The sequence below is a fragment of the Rhineura floridana genome, chromosome 3 (genome assembly GCF_030035675.1).
Source record: "Rhineura floridana isolate rRhiFlo1 chromosome 3, rRhiFlo1.hap2, whole genome shotgun sequence".
Taxonomy (NCBI): Eukaryota; Metazoa; Chordata; class Lepidosauria; order Squamata; family Rhineuridae; genus Rhineura; species Rhineura floridana.
In genome coordinates this window covers 179,679,560-179,700,403 of record NC_084482.1, presented here as the reverse complement: position 1 = coordinate 179,700,403, position 20,844 = coordinate 179,679,560, and the positions used below count along the sequence as shown (strand labels likewise).

Below are 20,844 nucleotides of genomic sequence, written 5' to 3'. Positions count from 1 at the left end.
TCTCTGCCTGGAATGCCCTGCCCTGCCTTTTAACATAGCTGCTCAAAACAGAAAGAAGTTTGAGAAATGAATAAGAGTAAGAAGATTCTGTGCCCTTTTCTGTCTACCCTTTGGGCTGCTATAAACTCACTTTGACAGCCAACCCAATTCCAGTGAGTAATAATTGACAGAGAGAAAACATACAAGGTATGGTTTATCTTCGCAGGCAGCAGCTTGGGAACAACAGCAATTGCAACCACACTTCCCAGAAAGTGAATAATCTTTTACCGCTACTGGGCAAGAAACAAACAATCATGCAACCAGCAAGGTGCATCATCAGAGGGTTTAAGGGGGTTGAGCTGAGTATATGGAACCATTGTTGTTGCTTCTATGGATGTAAGGGAGTGAGGTCAGGGGTAAATGAAATGCAAAAACAAAAACAAAAAGACAGTGATATTTCCTGAATGCAATGCTATACCAACCACAACAAGATTTCTGTGAGTAAGGGTTAGTATCCCACAACCAGTCAGAATTCCTAACCAAACACCAAAGCTAAAAAAAGCCTGGCAGCCAGTCAGCCAAGGTCACAGAGATCCCCATATAGCACAACCTGACCCGGAGGCTGCAGTTAGCGCAAAATGCTGTGGCAAAATTGCTGACATGAGTGAGACCCTATCAGCACATAATACCTCAGCTCTGAAATCTGCACTGGTTGCTGATTTGCTACTAAGTTCAAGTTCATGTTAGGGGTGCCACTTAGTACTTGTTCTGCTCTTGTAAGAAATCAGTCCTTTAGTGTGGCAACACCTGTGCTTTGGAACCCTCTGGCTATTGCCATTAGTAGACACCTTCATTGTACTCTTTTCAGCACCTCCTAAAAACATTTCTGTTTAGGCAAGCCTACCCAGGCATGTAGTTGCTATTATGTATTTTATCTGTTTTTAACTCATTGTTGGTTTTATTATTTTGAATGTTTTAAAATACCTGTCTTTAACTGTTTTGCCAATAATTTTATTGTTTTAATTCCTTCTGTAAACCGCTTTGAGGTGTGTGTGTTTTTACAATACAGCGGTATATAAATATTGTAAATATAAGACATAAACAAATTTTAGAGTCACTGTGGCCCTTGAGTCTCTTTCCTCTTTTAGGAACAAAGGAATCTGCCTTATATTGACTCAGGCCATTTGGTACCATCTAGTTCAGTACTGATGACATGGACTAGCATTGGCTCTCCAGGATTCCAGGCAATAGTCTTTTCCAGAGATTGGATTTTGGACTTTTGCATGCAAAGCATATGCCCTACCACTGAGCTACAGCCCTTCCCCTATTTAAAAAAGTATCTTTTAAAATTGTTCTTTTCAATTCACTAATGAATGCACAGCATACCTAGGGCAGATACACACCATTCATTTAAAGCAAATTCAACACCCATTTGAAGCACACAAATCCCACCACAGAATCATGGGAATTGTAGTTTGTTAAAGGTGGTGGGAATATGACTGTGAGGGGGAAACTACACTTCCCAGGATTCTTTAGGGAAGTCATGTGCTTTAAATGAAGAAATATTTATATAACCATGACAGTCAAAGATGTTTATTTATACAACCTATAAAGAGGTTTGTAGTGCAATCCTATGTTTGTTTACTCAGAAGCAAGTCCTAATGTATTCAATGGGGCTTACTCAAATAGGGAAGCGTCAGGAAAAGAAGAACTGCAGTGGAGTGGGAGTGAAAATCGTGTGGGAGATGGAGATAGAGATAAAAGCCTTTCAGGGAAAGAATCTGTAGACTGAGACTGAAATTAGGGTTACAGTAATCCTGTTGTTTCTTTGGGATTATTCAGATTTCCAGTATGCACAGAGATGCATATTTAAAGCAACCCCCCATAAAGATACAGCAGTTAAGCATACAACTGCTACATACAAACAGAGAAGTAAGAACAAACCTCGCTACCAAACTGAATCCAAAACCAAAACAAATTATTTCTCACAAAAACAAAGAAACAAAAATCTGCAAAACCAGGCTGAGGTTAAAAACAATATATACAATTTTCTGTTTTGTTTGTTTGTTTGTTTATTAAGGTATTTATAAGCCACACTTTCATAAAAGTGTATCAAGGTGGCTTACAACATGCAAAAACATTATAAAATTAAAAATCAATTAAAACATCATTGAAAACAATAATAAAAGTATCAATGCATACTACTTTGGTTGGAAGAAAAAATATTCCTGTTAAAAAAGTTCAGTTTCCAAGAGATGCCTAAAAGAACCAAGGAATGGTTCTTGCCAAACCTCTTTCGGTAGGGAGTTCCACAGGGCAGGGCCTGCCACACTAAAGTCTCAGTCCCTGGTGGAGGCCAACCAAACCTCAGGGGCATGAGAACCACCAAAAGTGCCTCATTGGAAGATCTCAGTGATTGTGATGGAGCACAGGGAGTCAGGCGGTCCTGACGGTACTTTGGGCCCAAGTTGTTTAGGGATTTCTGAATTAACACAAATAGCTTGAACCTGGCCTGGTAGCACATTGGCAACCAGGGCAGCTCTTTCCAGGGCTGGCTCCAGGCATGCGAGGGCCCTTGGGCATCAGCTTGCCCTGGCCCCCCGGTGGGTGGGTGTGTATGCGCACAGCCCCCCTGCCCCCCCTGCCCCCCTACCTATCTAGTCTTTACCATTGCCCTTAATGAAGATGGCGGCTGCGGTTTCCCTAAGGGGAATGACACCTCCGCCGCCATCTTTGTTGATGGCACACGTGTGTGCTACACGCGCACATCTCTGCCATCAACTAAGATGGCGGCAGCGGCTTCAGTACCTTAGGGAAGCTGCGGCTGCCATCTTCATTAAGGGCAATGCTAAAAAGCCGGCTGACAGGTAAGTGGGGGGCGTGGGGGGACACAGATCACGGAAGGGGAGCAAGGGTCCCCTCAGGGGCTCCTGTAGCTCTGGGGCCCTTGGGCCAGTGCTCAACCTGGCCGCCCTTTAGAACCGGCCCTGGCTCTTTCAGCAGCAGGGTAACATGTTGCCAGTGATCTGCTCCTGTAAGCAGTCTGGCTGCTGCATTCTGCACTAGTTACACTGTTGAATATTAATGCAATTAAAAGAGCAATCCAAACTGGAGGGGAGGAAGAATCAAAGGAGGACAAACCTTGCTGGCAGGGCAGAAGGTGGGGGGAGGCAGAGTTTTCCTTTTCTGCTTTTCAGTCAGTTATGGGTGTTTTTTTCAATTTCCTCTCCCAATGATCCCAGTATGCCAGCTCCAGGGCTGGTGGTCTCTTTCTCCCCCACCCTGTTCCAGGGGCATGTTCTCTCCTGATCCAGCTCTGTCTCACTCTCATTCATACACACACACACCCTCCCTTTTTGCCTTCTCTGCTGTAACAACACCAATGACAGAGGAGGGTCAGCTGCAGAGGAGGATGCCTGCATTAGCAGGCTTTCTGCTCCGCCCATGGATTTCTCACTGCCTTCAGGACTATCCTAGCCCCTAGGATGTTCTCCCAGGGGCAACCGAATTGCTACCTAAGTGTTGTTAAAAACATTCTCAGTGCACATCATGCCATTCCCCAATTCTTTCTTGAATAATTGTAAAAGGTGTCTTTCAGTGTGCATTTTGTTCTTCTTCAGTTGCTATTTTATTATTTTTAGCTGCCTATTAAAGACAAAACATAGCCGACATCAGTTTCTTTTTGTTTATCAGTGCCTTGATTCATTAAAAAATTAACATCTTTTTTCTGCGAAATCATTATGAGCAATACTGTTAATGTACCTGAATGTATCATGTACTGTTTGCATCACTCTTTAGGGTGCTTTTTTTTAAAGGAACAGCAGTCCCATTCATTAATATATATTAAGTGTAAGGAGACTGGATTGTTTGCAGGTATCCAAGAGAACTATTAATCTTTCAGCCAGTATTAGTCTTTCAAGCTGTCTCACTCCAAATGTGGTTCAGGTGCCCAAAGTGATTTTTTTTTTGTAGGTGAGGGGGGCTGGTTGCATATCTATGTATGATACCCTCCAATATTTTACATATGAACATTAGGCGTTTTATTTTCATGTGTGTTTCTCAGAGTTCTCATAAAGTATTAATAAAAAGGCAAATAAACAGTAATTATGCAAGCTAAGCTGAGGCAGTAAATGTGAAAAGCTTACTAGATAGAAATGGAACTTGCATTTAATAGTATTTCCTAGCGCCTTGACAGACCTGGTGTTGAGCTTTCTGAAAACAGGCCTTCCCTCCCTCACAATTGCTCCAAGGTTATCACACTCCTAGCTTTCTTCAGCTGTAAATTCCCATTCTCAGTAAAGGCAAGTGTTTTGGCAAAAGCTCCTAAGGCATACCCACCAGTCTTTCCCTATCTCAGTCAAGTTAGTCAATGATTTCACACAATTTACCCTAGGTTTCTAAGCAGCTTATCAAACCGGAACATGCGTGTCCTTATCACCCACTAATGTACGCAAAGATAAATCTAATCACACAGCGCTCTCTCAGGAATTCTCTAAAGCTATCCAGGATCATGTAGCATTTTGCCAACACACAGAAAGTACTAATGTGCCATGGATAAATTACATATAGACTTTTTTAATGTTTAAAAATATCTCTGTGCAGTAGAAATAGTAAATAATGTCTTCCATCCCCATCAGCTATATTTCACACAGGGAAGCAACTCATTTCTGAAATATTCTAAATTAGACTTGTTTACAATATTAACCAAACCAAGGTTTCTAAAGTGTGAAGCAAGCATCCCTGGGGAAGTGCCAACAGTTGCCTGGAGAGACATGAGTTTCTCTTCCCATCCATTATGCTTTGATCTGGCCAGAAGGCAGAGCGCTGAAATAAAATGGCGTCCCCTTCTAATTCTTCAGTGTAACATCATGAATTACCCCTCCACCCCAGTGCTGTGGGTCATTAGACGATCTCTGTGTTTTTCCACAACCACCACCCTAGGCAACTTGGAAGAAGGCTGAGATAAATATAAAGAAATGTTTCTCTAGCATACAACTTTATGATGACATGAGCACATGCAACACCCACCATTATCATTTCCATTAACCTGCTTGTTCTGTGAGTAAGGACAGTCACCACTGGTGAAGTTCATCAGAGCTTGATCCTTTTTTTAATTGTGTTAAAATTCAGTTTAGTTCAGAAAAGGCCACAGCTCAGTGATAGAGCATTTGCTTTGTATACAGAAGACCCCAGGTTCAGTCCCTGGCAGGGTTGGGAGAGACCCGTCTCAAAACCTGCCAGACAGTGTAGACAATACAAAGTTAGATGGGCCAGGGGTCTGACTCGGTATAAGACAGCTTTCTATGTTCTTACTATAAACAGAGAACTAGTGGCTAGAATGTTAGTGTGGGCTCATGTGACTGAGTAATCTATCTATCTATCTATCTATCTATCTATCTATCATCATCATCATCATCATCATTATCATCATCTGTCTGGATAAGCTGAGGGAATCAACTTGTATTCCCAGCTGTTTCACTTCAGAATGCAGGTATGGGGGCTAACTGGACAATGCATCCCTGAACAATTCTATCCACATAGAAAACTAGATCTTGGGGGAAAGAGATCTAGCCTAGTCTTCTCTTTTACATCTAGTTTTCTACATTCAGATGTAACAACAGTAACTGTTGTTGCAATTTGGAGGAGCATTCAGTCATATGATCCATATTAAGGTTGCCAGGAGACTTGTTTGTCCAGAGACTCTGGATTTGGGGGGTCCTCTCCAGGTGTCACCTCAATCTTTGGACTCTCAGCTTTCATTTTAAAAAAAAGGTTTCTAGGTGGTCTGGTTCACGGGATATACACCAAAAAGTCAGCCGCTGCCCACACAGGGTCTATTAAAAGAGCTCATTGCTGGCTGCACTTTCCCCGCCCTTTCAGGTTTGTAGCCAATAAGTGAAGTCAGTGTTGTGATTGACAAGGGATTTGTTGACCACCAGGCAATAGCTAAAACCCATTGCCACGCCAGAAAACTGTTGTTTTTTCCTGCCTGTCTGAAACTGAATAAGTTTAAAGCTTTCAGGAGTAGCAAAAGTCTCTTTCTCTCTTGTACAGGAAATAAAAAAAACAGTACAATGTGTTACACTTTTCTAATTAGAAGGAGTCAAACAAGTTTACATTTTCCTGGGCAGTGTTTTGAAAACCTTCCCAACCTGTTGTTATCAGGGCTGTGGAGTAGGAGTCAGAGAATCAGAGTTGGAGTCGGAAGCAATTTTGGGTGGAGTCGGAGTCGGTACAAATGTACCGACTCCGGCTTCAAAATAAATTTTGATTGACAAATTTTTTAAAATATAAATTCAAAATGTCAAAGAAGCTTCCCATGAAGTCAGCTGTAGTTGAGCATTTCACCATAACTCAAGATGGAAAATATTTTGTGTGTCAGTGTATGACACAGGACCCAGATGAAGACAAATGCTGTGATGCCAAGATCAGCGCATATTCAGGCAGCAATAAAAATGCTCCTATGAGAGCTTCCAATTTAAAAAGACATTTACAGCCCTTTCCAGGGCTGTGGAGTTGGAAGCAATTTTTGGTGGAGTCAGAGTCGGACAGTAGAAAAATAGAGGAGTCGGAGTCGAAGGTCTGGCGTACCGACTCCACAGCCCTGGTTGTTATGTGCCTTTGAGTCAATTATGACTTATGGCAACCCTATGAATCAGCGACCTGTAAAAGCATCTGTTATAAACCACCCTGTTCACATCTTCTAAGTTCAGGTCTATGGCTTCCTTTATGGAATCAATCCATCTCTTGTTTGGTCATCCTCTTTTTCTACTCCCTTCTGTTTTTCCCAGCATTACTGTCTTTTCTATTATTATTATTATTATTATTATTATTTATTAAATTTATATACCGCCCGACTAGCGATAGCTCTCTAGTGAATCATGTCTTCTCATGATGTGTCCAAAGTATGATAACTTCAGTTTCATCATTTTAGCTTCTAATGATAGTTCTGGTTTAATTTGTTCTAACACCCAATTATTTGTCTTTTTCACGGTCCATGGTATCTGCAGAGTTCTCCTCCAATACCACATTTCAGATGAGTTGATTTTTCTTCTCGATCATCCCAGAGTGCAGTGTACGGAATAATGGGCTCAACTTACAGGAAGCCAGATTTCAGTTGAATATCAGGGGAAACTCTCTAACTGTTTGAGCAGCACGACAATGGAACCAATTACCTAGAGAGGTGGTGGGCTCTCCAACACTGGAGGTATTCAAGAGGCAGCTGGACAGGCACCTGTTGAGTATGCTTTAACTTGGATTCCTGCATTAAGCAGGAGGTTGAACTTGATGGCTTCATAGGCCCCTTCCAACTCTATGATTCTATGACTCCAGTCAAAAAGTAGGACACAAATCTAACAAAATAAACTAAAATGGAGATAAAGAAAGTATCTAACAGCAGCTATATGAGAGAATCTGTGGTAAAATTGCCTTCTGTTTTGTGCCCGCAATCACATCAAAAATGACAACACAGGTGAATCCATAACCTAGTCAGCACTGTAACAACAAAATGTCATGTCAGTTTCGGCTTAACTGCAGCAAGGCTCTCTTGGTATCACCTTGGTTTAGAAAGTGCCCTTGTTGTCTTTTCTTTGCAATTTCCACATTTGATTTAAATAAGGTAACATATGCTTTTAAGTGTTCCCCAGATATAGAAAAGCACCCTAGCTGCATTAAACACACACAAGTTGGTTTTACTTCATATTTCTTTGTATGGTCTGGCAGCAATTTTAAAGGATAGTATATATTGAGCTGCACCAGTTATTAGACTGCTCCTCTACCACATCTAAAGAAAACAATTCTCAGTGCAAGAGTTACAAAGCTTCCCATGGCTGTTTGAACCCTGGCATCAGCTGTTGTTTTAAGTATGGTGGATCCTTCCTAATTCAGAAAAAAGGCAGTGCGGGCTGCTTATAGATGAAGCAAGTTGCACATTTTTAAAATTGCCATTGTTTCCAGGAGCACTTTTGTGGGGGTCAGCCAGCCATTCTCCCCTGAGATACATGGGATTTTTTTATATGCTTGTTTTGGTTTCTTAACACAGTAAGCAATGCACTTTTTAAAGCTAAATTTAAAGGATTTCAAATAAATTTCTCACCCCCACCCCATACATAGAGGAACGAACCCATTTTACATATTTTGGGCCATTAATCATCAGTTCAGTGAGTCCTTTTATTACAGCAATAACAATCAGCAGGCATTCAAGGCATGCTCAGTTTGAGTGACCTTGTGAACCTTTAACATGTTTACCACATAATCACCAGGGAATTCCATTTTCAAAATCACAATCCATTAGCAATAGAGATTGGCCCAGAGCACTGGATTTTCTGGTCACATGTATCAAGGAATAAAAAAAAAAGTACGCAGACAGATTAATCTTCAGCCCTGGAAAAAAAAGCTGCCTCTCCCTTCCTCTTCTCCATCCCTTACCACTTCCTAGTATCAAGCAGCCTTCTATGCAGTAGCTTCATTCAGTCTCAAGCCTGTGCATTTTTATCACATCCAAAACCCATAGGAAAGCTCCTTTGCAGAAAACATGGGGGGGGGAGAGGAGAGGAGAAAATGCTATTCAACTTTGAGGTTGCTCTGCAAAGGTAAGTATTGCATAACAACTAACTCTCCCTTTCTAGGTTTGTCTGTTGGTTATATGATTAAGGCATGGATTTAGATGTTCACTTTAATGGAGGAACAGAAACATCTCTCATTCTGCATCAACGTTCCCTTTTATTTTTAAAAATAAAATAGTGAAAAAAGTAATCTCCCTGCTCCCCCCACCATATTATATAATCAAGGCTTTGGTGAGATTAAAAAGCAAGCAAAGTAGTTTAGCTCACAGTCAAGTCCAATAAATCAGAGAAAAGAATCAAGTCGAGAGTATTTCAAAAACGTAACCTTGGCAACGTGGAAAAATGCTTCCAATAGAACTTAGGCTCATTTTGCTTTATTCGTTGTTTCTGAAACTGGAACTGTAAAGAAGTGGAAGAGGATGCAGCAAGGAAAGCAACAAGCTGCAGATTCAAAGGGTTAAAATGACACACAGCTCTACATCTACGTTCTACAGACCGTCAAAACCTGACACTGAGTCAGCTCATACAGATACCACTGACCAAATGAAAATAATTTGACATCTTGTTCTTTAAATGTATAGCCCATATTGACTTTAAAAGGCAGAAGAAAGTAATACGTTTAGAATACAATGATAAAAACTTCCAATGCATGTAAAAGCCTTAAATACACAACAAATTTTTAAAAACTGATTGAACTCTATGTCTGTATGTATGTGCGTATATATCTATATCTATATCTCACTCTGTGAATGGAACTTCTGTTCATACAATAGAATTTCCCCTCCCACTTCTCCCCTATAGTGTGGCACTGTACCCTTACCCAATTTGCTCTGAAAGTTTCCCCCAAACTTCTGGAGCAGATTTGGGGGGATGGGTGCAGGGACATGCATCAGGAGGAGAGGGAAGACAAGTTTCATCACGTGAGCAAAAGTCATTCTGCTCATGCACTGTTGGATTCAACCCACAATCCCGCTGGTATAACACCAACTCCACAAATGCTGACTTGCTGAGAAAGATCTTACAAAGCCTTAATTATTTTATTTATTTATTATTTTATTTATACCCCGCCCTTCCTTCCAGCCGGAGTCCAGGGCGGCAAGCAGAAACACTAAAAACACTCTAAAACATCATAAAAAGACATTAAAATACATTAAAACAAAACAATGTTAAAAACATTTTAAAAACTTTAAAACATCTTTTAAAATGGGTTAAAGATATTAAAAGACATAATAAAAGCAATTCTAACACAGACGCAGACTGGGCTAGGTCTCAGCTTAGGCTTGTTGGATGAGGAAAGTCTTCAAAAGGTGCTGAAAAGACAGCAGAGGTGATGATTGCCTAATATATAAGGGGAGGGAATTCCACAGGGTAGGTGTCGCCACACTAAAGGTTCGTTTCCTATATTGTACAAAGCCTTGCAAAAGAGTCAGTTTGGACAAGCTTCCTATATGTGGGGCAGCTGTACCACCTTTACATATTTTATCATATTATCATACATATTATCTTGACCCATTCCAATCTGGGTTCAGGCCTGCTTCTGGGGCTGAATCGGCCTTGGTCGCCCTGATGGATGACCTTTATTGGGAGAAGGACAGGGGGAGTGTGATCCTGTTATTCTTACTTGGTCTCTCAGTGGCTTTAGATACCATTGACCATGGTATCCTTCTGAGCCAACTTGGTGAGATACTTATTGGAAGCACTGTTTTACAGTGATTCCCATCCTATCTCCAGGATTGTTTTCAGAGAATAGCATTGGGTAATTGACTTTCAGCCCCCTGGCAGTTGTGCTGTGGGTGCCGCAGGGTACCATCTTGTCCCCTATGCTATTTAACATATATATGAAGCCCTTGGGAGAGGTCATCAGGAGATTTGGGGCAAGGTGTCAGCAGTACGCTGACAATACCCAGCTCTCTTTCTCTGTAACATCTGAATCAGGAGAGGCTGTGCAATCCCTGGACTGCTACCTGGATTCGGTGGTGGGCTGGATGAGGGCCAATAAACTGAGTCTGAATCCTAGCAAGACGGAGGCCCTGTGGGTTGGTGGTTCCCGAGCTCAGATAACTGGTCAGTCGCCTGCTTCGGATGCAGCCGCACTCCCTCTGAAAGAGCAGGTCTGTAGTCTGGGGGTGCTCCTTCATTCAACTTTGTTGCTAGAGGCCCAGGTGACCTCAGTGGCTAGAAGTGCCTTTTACCAGCTTTGGCTGGTAAGATAGCTGCGGCTGTTGCTGTGGCTGTTTCTGGACCGAGACAGCCTGACCACTGTTGTCCATGCACTGGTACCCTCCAGGCTGGATTATTGTAATGCAATCTATGTGGGGCTACCCTTGAGGTTGGTGCAGAAGCTGCAGCTGGTGCAAAGTGCAGAGGCGAGACTGCTCACTGGGGCAGGGTACTGCCAACATGTCACTCTGCTGCTGAAAGAATTGCACTGGCTATCTATTAGCTACCGGGCTAAGGTTCTAGTTTTGGTATACAAAGCCCTATGCAACTTGGGACCAGGATACCTGAAAGACCGTCTTATCCCTTATACACCCAGTCGATCACTGTGCTCTGCAGGTGAGGGCCTCCTGCAGATACCATCTTATCAGGAGGTCCGTTCTGTACAACATAGGAAATGGACCTTTAGTGTAGTAGCACCTACCCATTGGAATTCCCTCCCCTTAAATATTAGACAGGCGCAATCTCTGTTTTCTTTTCGGCGCCTACTGTAGACCTTCCTCTTTCAACAAGCCTTTTAAGTAGAGACCTTATCCCAGTCTGTGTTGGAATTGCTTTTTAATATGTTTTTAAACCTTTTCTTTTCTTTTCTTTAAATATGTTTTTAAAACTTGTTTAAAAATGTTTTAAAAGTTTTTTGTTTTAATATATTTTAAAGTCTGATTTTATGATGTTTTAAAGTGTTAGTGTTTTTGTTTGCTGTCCTGGGCTCCTACTGGGAGGAAGGGCGGGATAATATGTGGAAAGGCCTTCTGTTGGTATCCAAAATATACTGGGGAAGAAGTAACCCATGTGGGTCAAAGCCATAGGCAGTCAAAACCAGCATTTTCAAATTATAGCAGGAATTTTATGCAGCAGTCTTCACTGATCCTCATTATTTATTGATTTTATTTATTTAAACATTTATATACTGCTGAATCATTTCCATTTCTAAGAAGTGTATATAAAAACAAGTATTGCGTAAAAATAAACAACAAAACAATAACATCATCATAAAACCAAACACTACTTTAAAATACCTGCTTGAACAAGAAACTATAGGTTACATCCATTTACTATGGAACATGTGAAGCTGCCTAATACCAAGCACATTAACTGGCCCATCTAGCCCAGTATCATCAATGGCCTTCTGTGGTCTAAGGCAGAGTCTTACCCATCACTTGATCTACTTGGTATTTCAAACTGGTGATGTCAGGGATTGAACCTAGTACCATCTATATGCAAACCATTAACTTTAACTATCTGTACCCTCCCCGTAGCTTCTTAGCATTCTACATCCAAGCACTCTGATTAACCAGTGAGAAAGCAAATCCAGTATTTTCTCAACTGCCACTGGAAGCAATCATATCTTTGTTATTAAAAAACCAGGTCTCTCTACATAGCAGTCGCATTGGCTGACATTAAATGGTTACCACCAAAGGAGTTTTGAGCTTTATTATAACAAATCCACCAGATGAATAGTTAATTACTTACAAGGCACAGCATGGCGATAAAGGTTATCTCTGATAGTCTGTTGCAGCTCGTGATCTGGAGATCCTTTTTGAAACCTCTGGTTGAGATAATGTCTCAGATCTTTGTTCAGACGACTTCCTACAGAAAAAGAACAGAGTTGAACAGAAAAGGGATCAACATTTCCAGCTCTAGCTAATATTAGACTTGCAATTTGCAGTTTCTCTGAATTTTATACACTTTTTTTGTGTAAATGGCTAATTACCAAAAATAACTTGCTGCAAACATGAAATGTCCCTGGCTTTATAACCCATCTTTCTTCCTGTTGGTGCTAAAGAGATTATCACCCTCTCCCCTGGCAATATCACATATATATTTTTCTTTACAGAAAGAAAAAGGGCATGGACAAAATGAAGACAGAAAAATATTAAAAAGAGGAGGCATGGCCCAGACAACAACCAGGGCAAAAAGCAAGGCAGAACACCATAGATAAACATAGCAGCTCTACCTGCACAAATGATAAACATTTGCAATCTCCACAGCAGCTGGGTCTGACTAAAGTTCAAACATCAACTGCCATATCTTAGTCTCAACCTTCTGTGGTTCAATATCCTAGATCAGGTTTCTCACCCTTGTTTAACCCATGCCCCCTTTTAGCTAACATAAGAACTCCCCCCCCCAATTATTTTATTGAATTTTCAAAAGGATTTGAAATATCACGACTTTTAATTATGAGTAACATTTTGGGCCTAATAATAAAAAAACAAATCAAAGTACTTGTAATTTTTTTAAAGAAACAATCCACATGAATTTAAAATTTCAAAGAGTCGGCTTCAGTTATTATTATTGTGAGCACTGATGCGGCATGCTTGTTGCAACCTTTTGGATTCTAGGCACCATGGAAGATAGAGCACATCTTAAGTCACTTTCAACGTCCAGTCTGTTGTGCTGCTTTGCTTAATAGCCATAAGTGTTGTGTACATCATACGCTTGTGTAATAATGCTGAATTACCGTGCATCCATGATAATGTACAGAACAGTTTGTTTTGGAAACGCTGTCCTAGATGGCAAAATGACATTAAGCCAGAGCTTCCTTTTTGGGAGATAACCCTGGTTTAAACAAACCAGGAATGAAATACCAAAGCTATCACACAAAGGGAAGAGAAGGGAGAAGAAAGGGAAAAGTGTACTGGCCTACTTAGCTTGCTAACCCAAGGTCCGCCAAGCTGGGATCATTACATTCAAGTCAATCCACTGAGCTGAAATAGCAATACTTCTAGTGAAAGTTTGAAAGATTACAAGCTAAAGAGTTGGCTGCTCTTCCTAGCAAGTTCTTTCCAACAACATCCACTAAATTAATGGCAGGAGAACAGTCTGAACACATTAACAGTAGCTAAACAAAGGAATGTGCTTCCTGCTTTAGAGTCTCAAATATCTAAACTGCAAATGCATCTCACTTTATCTAGTGACCAAGCAGGATGTATAAGTTTCTTTAAAGTAAGATATATTACAGGGTAATGAAATGTTTGTACACTGGGGTTTAATATTAAAAGGAAACACTGTGGAGTATCAACACATAAGATGTATGTAGAATATAAATCACATGTCGCTTCTTCTATGTTCATAATCACATACATCAATAAATTTACTCATTAGTTATTTTGGTCATAGACCAGCAGGGACTTAATGTGCTGTAGTTCAAATGTGAATTTGAAACACTTAATTAAAAAAAATAAAGAATCTTCTAAGGTTTTCTACACAAACAAACTCCATTAGCGGCTTCCAGGACTAATCACTGCTCTGGGATTTGAGATAGAGCCATTTTTATTAGTCCTGTTGAATTCCCACTAATGAGCTCCTAGCAGGGCACAGGATCAACCATCTTCCCCCCTCCCCCCAAAAAAAGAAAAAAGAAAAAGCGAACAATCAAGCAACACTTCTCTTTGTCACATACTCATCTATTTTTTACACTTCCTAGAGTTCCGTAAGGGCCCAGCAAATTCATTTTGCAGGCACACAAAATAATTAAGCTGAAATGAAATTGTTCCACTAATGCAAACTCCCACAGGATTTAAGACACCCTTGCAAGTCCCACTACTACCCCATTTCCATTTAACTGTACATGCTCCAAAAGATTTCCAGTGAAAATAAGTACATTTGCTTTGCACTATATGGGACAGGGGTGCCCTTTAAATACTGCCACAGCCACATGAGAGCTACCTTTCTGTGGATGTGATCCTATCCAACTGTGGGTTTAGTGTAAATGATGCAAGTACATAGTGGGGCATATTGTGTGGTTCTTGGCTGACCACTGAGGAAAGACTTACATGATCTGCCCTGCATACAGAGTTTATTTATTTATTTTATTATACTTGTATACGGCCCCATAGCCAAAACTCTCTGGGCGGTTTACAGTAACTAAAAACATTAAAACAAATACAATTTAAAACAGATCTTATAAAAACAATTTAAAACACAATTTAAAAATTTAAACAGTATAAAACACATGCTAAAATGCCTGGGAGAAGAGGAAAGTCTTGACCTGGCGCCGAAAAGATAACAGTGTTGGCGCCAGGCACACCTCGTCAAAAACATCATTCCATGATTTGGGGACCACCATTGAGAAGGCCCTCTCCCTTGTTGCCAGCCTCCGAGCTTCCCTTAGAATAGGCACCCGGAGGAGGGCCTTTGATCTTGAACGTAGTGTACGAGAGGCGTTCCATCAGGTATTGTGGTCCCAAGTCATGTAAGGCTTTATAGGTCAAAACCAGCAACTTGAATTGAGCTCGGAACATACAGGCAGCCAATGCAAGTGGGCCAGAATTGGTTTTATATGTTCAGACCGTCTGGTCCCTGTTACCAATCTGGCCGCTGCATTTTGCACAAGCTGCAGTTTCCAAACCATCTTCAAAGGCAGCCCCACGTAGAGCATTGCAGTAATCTAATTTGGAGGTTACCAGAGCATGGACAACTGAAGCCAGGTTATCCCTGTCCAGATAGGGACGTAGTTGGGCCACCAACCAAAGTTGGTAGAAGGCACTCCGTGCCACCGAGGCTACCTGAGCCTCAAGTGACAGAGATGATTCTAGGAGAACCCCCAAACTACGAACCTGCTCTTTCAGGGGGAGTGCAACCCCATCCAAGACAGGTTGGACATCCACCATCTGGTCAGAAGAACCATCCACTAGCAGCATCTCAGTCTTGTCTGGATTGAGCCTCAGTTTATTAGCCCTCATCCAGTCCATTGTCACAGCCAGGCACCAGTTCAGCACATTGACAGCCTCACCTGAAGAGGATAAAAAGGAGAAATAGAGCTGTGTGTCATCAGCATACTGATGGCAATGCACTCCAATGCTCCGGATGACCGCACCCAACGGTTTCATGTAGATGTTGAACACCATGGGGGACAGAACTGACCCCTGCAGAACCCCATACTGGAGAATCCAGGGTGTCGAGCAATGTTCCCCAAGCACCACCTTCTGGAAGCGACCTGCCAAGTAGGAGCAGAACCACTGCAATGCAGTCCCTCCCACTCCCAACTCAGCCAGTCTCCCCAGAAGGATACCATGGTCGATGGTATCGAAAGCCGCTGAGAGATCAAGGAGAATCAACACAGTCACACTCCCCCTGTCCCTCTCCCGACAAAGGTCATCATACAGGGCGACCAAGGCTGTTTCTGTGCCAAAACCAGGCCTGAAGCCCGACTGAAATGGATCCAGATAATTGGTCTCATCCAAAAGTGTCTGGAGCTGGCCTGCAACCACTCATTCAAGGACCTTGCCCAGGAATGGAACATTTGCTACCGGCCTATAGTTATTAAGATTTTCTGGGTCCAGGGAGGGTCTCTTCAGGAGTGGTCTCACTACCGCCTCTTTCAGGCAGCCAGGGACCACCCCCTCTCACAGAGAGGCATTAATCACCTCACTGGCCCAGCCAGCTGTTCCATCCCTGCTAGCTTTTATTAGCCAAGAAGGGCAAGGATCCAGCACAGAAGTGGTTGTACAAACCTGTCCAAGCACCTTGCCAATGTCCTCAAGCTGCACCAACTGAAACTCATCCAAGAAATCAGGACAAGGCTGTGCTCTGGATACCTCACTTGATTCATCTGCTATAACACTGGAGTCTAAGTCCTGGCGGATGCTAAAGATTTTATCCTGGAATTATTCCCATACAGCTCCCAGGTGTGCAGGATAACATCACAGAAAAGTGGTTTCCATGTGGCTATGAGTGGAAGGCACCAAAGTCTTCTCATAACAGGACAGAGAACAAGTTGTTGCTAACGCTGCATTCCCACTGGAATTTTCCTTGTTGACATGCTCCTCGCTCCAGGAAAAGAGATGCACTTGAGTTACATGTTCCAGAGTTTAAAAACTCAGCTCTTTGGATGGGTTGAGTATAAGCGCTGAAGACCAAAGCCTATATATGTCAGCTGCAGTTTGTGGCATTGCCAGTAAACTACTTTCTACTAGCAGAGTTGTAATTATCTCCACTGTAGGTTCTGGACAGATTCTACCATTTAATGGATAAAATAGATGTTTCCGAGCTCGATTCAAGGTGCTGGTTTTAACCTATAAAGCCTTACATGGCTTGGGACCACCTGATGGAATGCCTCTCCCGACATGAACCCACCCGTACACTACACTCAACATCAAAGGCCCTCCTCCGGGTGCCTACTCGGAGGGAAGCTGGGAGTCTGGCAACAAGGGAGAGGGCCTTCTCAGTGGTGGCCCCCAAATTATTATGGAATGATCTCCCTGACGAGGTGCATCTGGCGCCAACACTGTTATCTTTTCAGTGCCAGGTCAAGACTTTCCTCTTCTCCCAGGCATTTTAGCATGTGTTTTTAAATTGTTATTTTTAAATGTGTTTTTTAAATTTGTATATTTGTTTTTAATGTTTTTAATTGTTGTAAACAACCCAGAGAGCTATGGGGTGGTATATAAATGCAATAATGATAATGATAATGATAATGATAATGATAATAATAATAATAATAATAGATAAAAGATTTATATGCCAACATTCTGCCATATGGGATTCAAGATAGCATAACAAAATGCTGTTATGAGCATGGGGGTTGGATGGATGATCCCTGTGGGTCCTCTTCCAGCCTCTGATTTGGTATCCTGTGCCTTGGAATGAGGAACTCGCTCTGCTGGTCAGATGAGTCTCTTTTGTTAAGCTAATAGAGTGGCCAGGTAGGATAATGGGTTTTCGGCAGGTTTCACTTTTAGACGGGGGTCTGGAACATAACTCGCTGTATGAGCGGGCCCTACTGTGTATCAGAAATACAGGGAAGGATGTACTGGAGGTGGTGTCACTCTATATGTGAAAGAAGGGATTGAATCCAGCAAGCTGGAAACCCCAAAAGAGGCAGATTCCTCCACAGAATCGCATCCCAAGAGTAACTGGGAATATTCTATCTCTCCTCCACTCCAATCAAAATGCTCAGGGAGATCTTGAGATGAAAAATGAAACTGAGGAAATATCCAAATTAGGAAATGTTGTGGTAATGGCTATAGAAAGTGGAGTCCCCCAAGGATCAGTATTGGGACCACTGCTTTTTACTTTGTTCATAAATAACCTAGAATTAGGGGTGGGCAGTGAGGTGGGCAAGTTTGCAGATGATACTAAACCATTCAGGGTTGTCAAAACAAAAAGAGATTGCAAAGAGCTCCAAAGGGACCTCTCCAAATTGAGTGAATGGGTGCTAATATAGCAAATGAAATGCAATGTTAACAAGTGTAAAATTATGCATATTGGAGCAAAAAATCTTAATTTCCCAGATACGTTCATAGGGTCTGAACAGGCAGTGACTGACCAGGAACAAGACCTTGGGATTGTAGTGGATAGTTTCATGAAGATGTCGACCCAGTGTGCAGCGGCTGTGAAAAAGGCAAATTCCATGGTAGTGATCATTAGGAAAGGTACTGAAAATAAAATTGCCAATATCATAATGCCATGGTATAAATCTATGGTGCAGCTGCATTTCGAATAATGTGTACAGTTCTGGTCACCTCACTTAAAAAAAGGATATTATAGAGTTGGAAAAGGTTCAGAAGAGGGCAATGATCAAGGGAATGGAGCAACTCACCAATGAAGAAAGGTTGCAGCACTGGGGGCTTTTTAGTTTAGAGAAGAGGCAAGTGAGAGGGTGACATGATAGAAGTGTATAAAATTATGTATGGCATGGGAAAAGTAGATAAAGGAAAGTTTTTCTCCCTCTCTCATAGCACTAGAACACATGGACATCCAATGGAACTGAATGCTGAAAGATTCAGGACAGACAAAAGAAAGTACTTCTTCATGCAGCACATAGTTAAAGTATAGAATTTGCTCCCACAAGAGGCAGTGATGGCCACTAACTTGGATGGCTTTAAAAGACGATTAGATAAATTCATGAAGGATAAGGCTACTGGCCATGATGGCTGTGCTCTGCCATCATAGTCAGATACAATATGCTTCTGAAAACCAGTTGCGGGAAGCCACAGGAGGGGAGAGTGCTCTTGCACTCGGGTCCTGCTTGTGTGCTCCCCATGGGCATCTAGTTGGCCAGTGTGAGAACAAGATGCTGGACTAGATGGACCACTGGCCTGATCCAGAAGGCTCTTCTTATGTTTATATGGTATGTTCTTGGTTTATCAATTGTGGTTTGTTCAGAGAAATAAATGACAAGCTCCGGTTCACATGGAACATTAAGCCAAGGTTCATAATTTGTTGCTTTTGGCTCCAGGAATGATTCAGCAGTGTGCACTAGTATGCTGCTTGTTCACAGTAAAGTTATGATTTATGTTTTACCATGATATATGAATAGGTCATTGTATATTAAACTTTCCAAATCTGCTCCACCAGCTTATAGATAAAGCCTATTGGAATTGAGATAACTAACGTCTGAATAAACACTGATGACTTAAGCTATAGAAGTTCAACATTACTTTTGCTTGTTTTAAGACAGGTCAAACTGACAGCCAATTGATATTATATGGTCTTCAACGTTGCCAGTAATTACTGCAGCTGCCTGCAGCTTTCTCCAATCTCCTTTCATTTATCCTCTGCAGCTAGCAAAACCAATCAGGGTTATAAACTATATTCTGAAGAAGAGAAACACTGTTTCTCCAAGGATAGACAACAGGCAGCGAACAATGGTCTCTCACCTACATTAGGTCTCTACAGATAGATTAGTCTGCTTGCTATTTTAATAAATGAACAGATTTTTGCTAGTATGATTCTTATGAAAAGTAGCAGCTGCCTTCTGGGGGTCTCAGGACACACCCTTAAGCATTAATCAATTTCTTTGCTTAGTATGCTCTCTTTCTTTCTCTCTCTCTTTTAGTATGATATATGTATGAATGAACAACGTACTCCTGGAAGCCCAGACAGTGGAGACTTTGTTGGGTTTCTACCATCAAATAAAAACATTCTTATTCTCCCAGGCATTTGGGGTGAACCAGTACAACCACTTTTTTTTAGTCTGTTCTGTTTTTGTTTTGTTTTGTTTTTAGTTTTAACTACTGTTTTAAAAGTCTGTATTTTTGAAACTGTTGTTTATTTTATAATTTCAAAGTAATTTCCAGGATATCACTATAAGTGATGATGGGTAGTCTACTAATCCAGGTAATTAATACAATAAATAAATTTTATACAGAAACACACACCCCTCACCATTTCTTTTTGCATGAATAACAGTTCTAGACCAGCTTTTTCAATTGGGATGAATAAACTTGGTTGCTAACCTTGACAAAGCTTTATAAAAATAATGATGCTTAGAGTTCGTGGGCTGAATACCTATGAATATGTAGAGCAAAAGATAGCCACCAAAAGCTCTAATCATCCATTTGGCTTCTTATGGAAAAGCTATTCTTCTAACTGCTGATACTATACACTTGAGTGCTGCATAGTTGCCTTTGTGAAGCTAGAGCTTGGCATGAATGTGGGGAACTCAGGCTCAAATGACTCTTCAACAATTAATCTATTTCAATTAGCTTGGGCAAGTTGCTCTCCCTACCTCTCCTAATGAAGCTCACACATTTGCTGTAAAATGTAAACTTACGAAGTGTTTTTAATGGATTTCGAGAGAGCGCAACAGAACCTACAGAGAGAGGATGTCTTGCAGGGGTCAAGCAATTTGTGGCTTTAAAAATCCAAACCAGCATCTTCAATTATATCCAGAAGGCCACTAGAAGCTCATACAGAGCATCAAGCACTGGCGACACTCTAGAAGGGATGTGTCTTGAAAAGTGGGAGCTCCTACTAAATCAGAAGTAAACAGTTTTTAATATTAATTGAAATATCTGGAGTACATTACATAATTTAACCTATCCTTGTAATCTATCCTTTCTCAAAACAATTAAAAGTGAGGAGGCTGCTATGATGTCTCTCTGATACATATATACTAGTGCCTGAGGTTCAATATTGGTTTGCAGGAGCCTCCCAGATAGAATTTCAGATTGTAGTTTTGACTTTTAAAGCCCCAAGTGGCTCCTTGAAGACCACTTCCTTCAGTGTGTCTAAAAGCTTTCTCAAAATCAGCCTCTGCCCTACCCAAAGGCACCTACTTAAGGGTATCTGTGTACCCATTTCAAACGCCAGGCCATATATTTAGGAGTTCTTTGCAGCTAGCTATTCTACAATTATG

General features: G+C 41.4%; 1 protein-coding gene across 21 annotated transcripts in view; it reads right to left on the bottom strand.

Moving 5' to 3' along the window:
• MAGI1 (membrane associated guanylate kinase, WW and PDZ domain containing 1) overlaps nucleotides 1–20,844 on the bottom strand; it is a 732,128-nt gene that overhangs the window by 347,105 nt on the left and 364,179 nt on the right. For 20 of the 21 annotated variants that reach the window (XM_061618714.1, XM_061618715.1, XM_061618723.1 and 17 more), the window contains exon 2: nucleotides 12,234–12,350. In XM_061618714.1, coding sequence (XP_061474698.1) covers nucleotides 12,234–12,350 — 117 coding nt within the window. Of the gene's footprint in view, nucleotides 1–12,233; nucleotides 12,351–12,474; nucleotides 12,557–20,844 lie in introns of those variants that run through there. The other variant, XM_061618712.1, reaches the window with a different exon arrangement.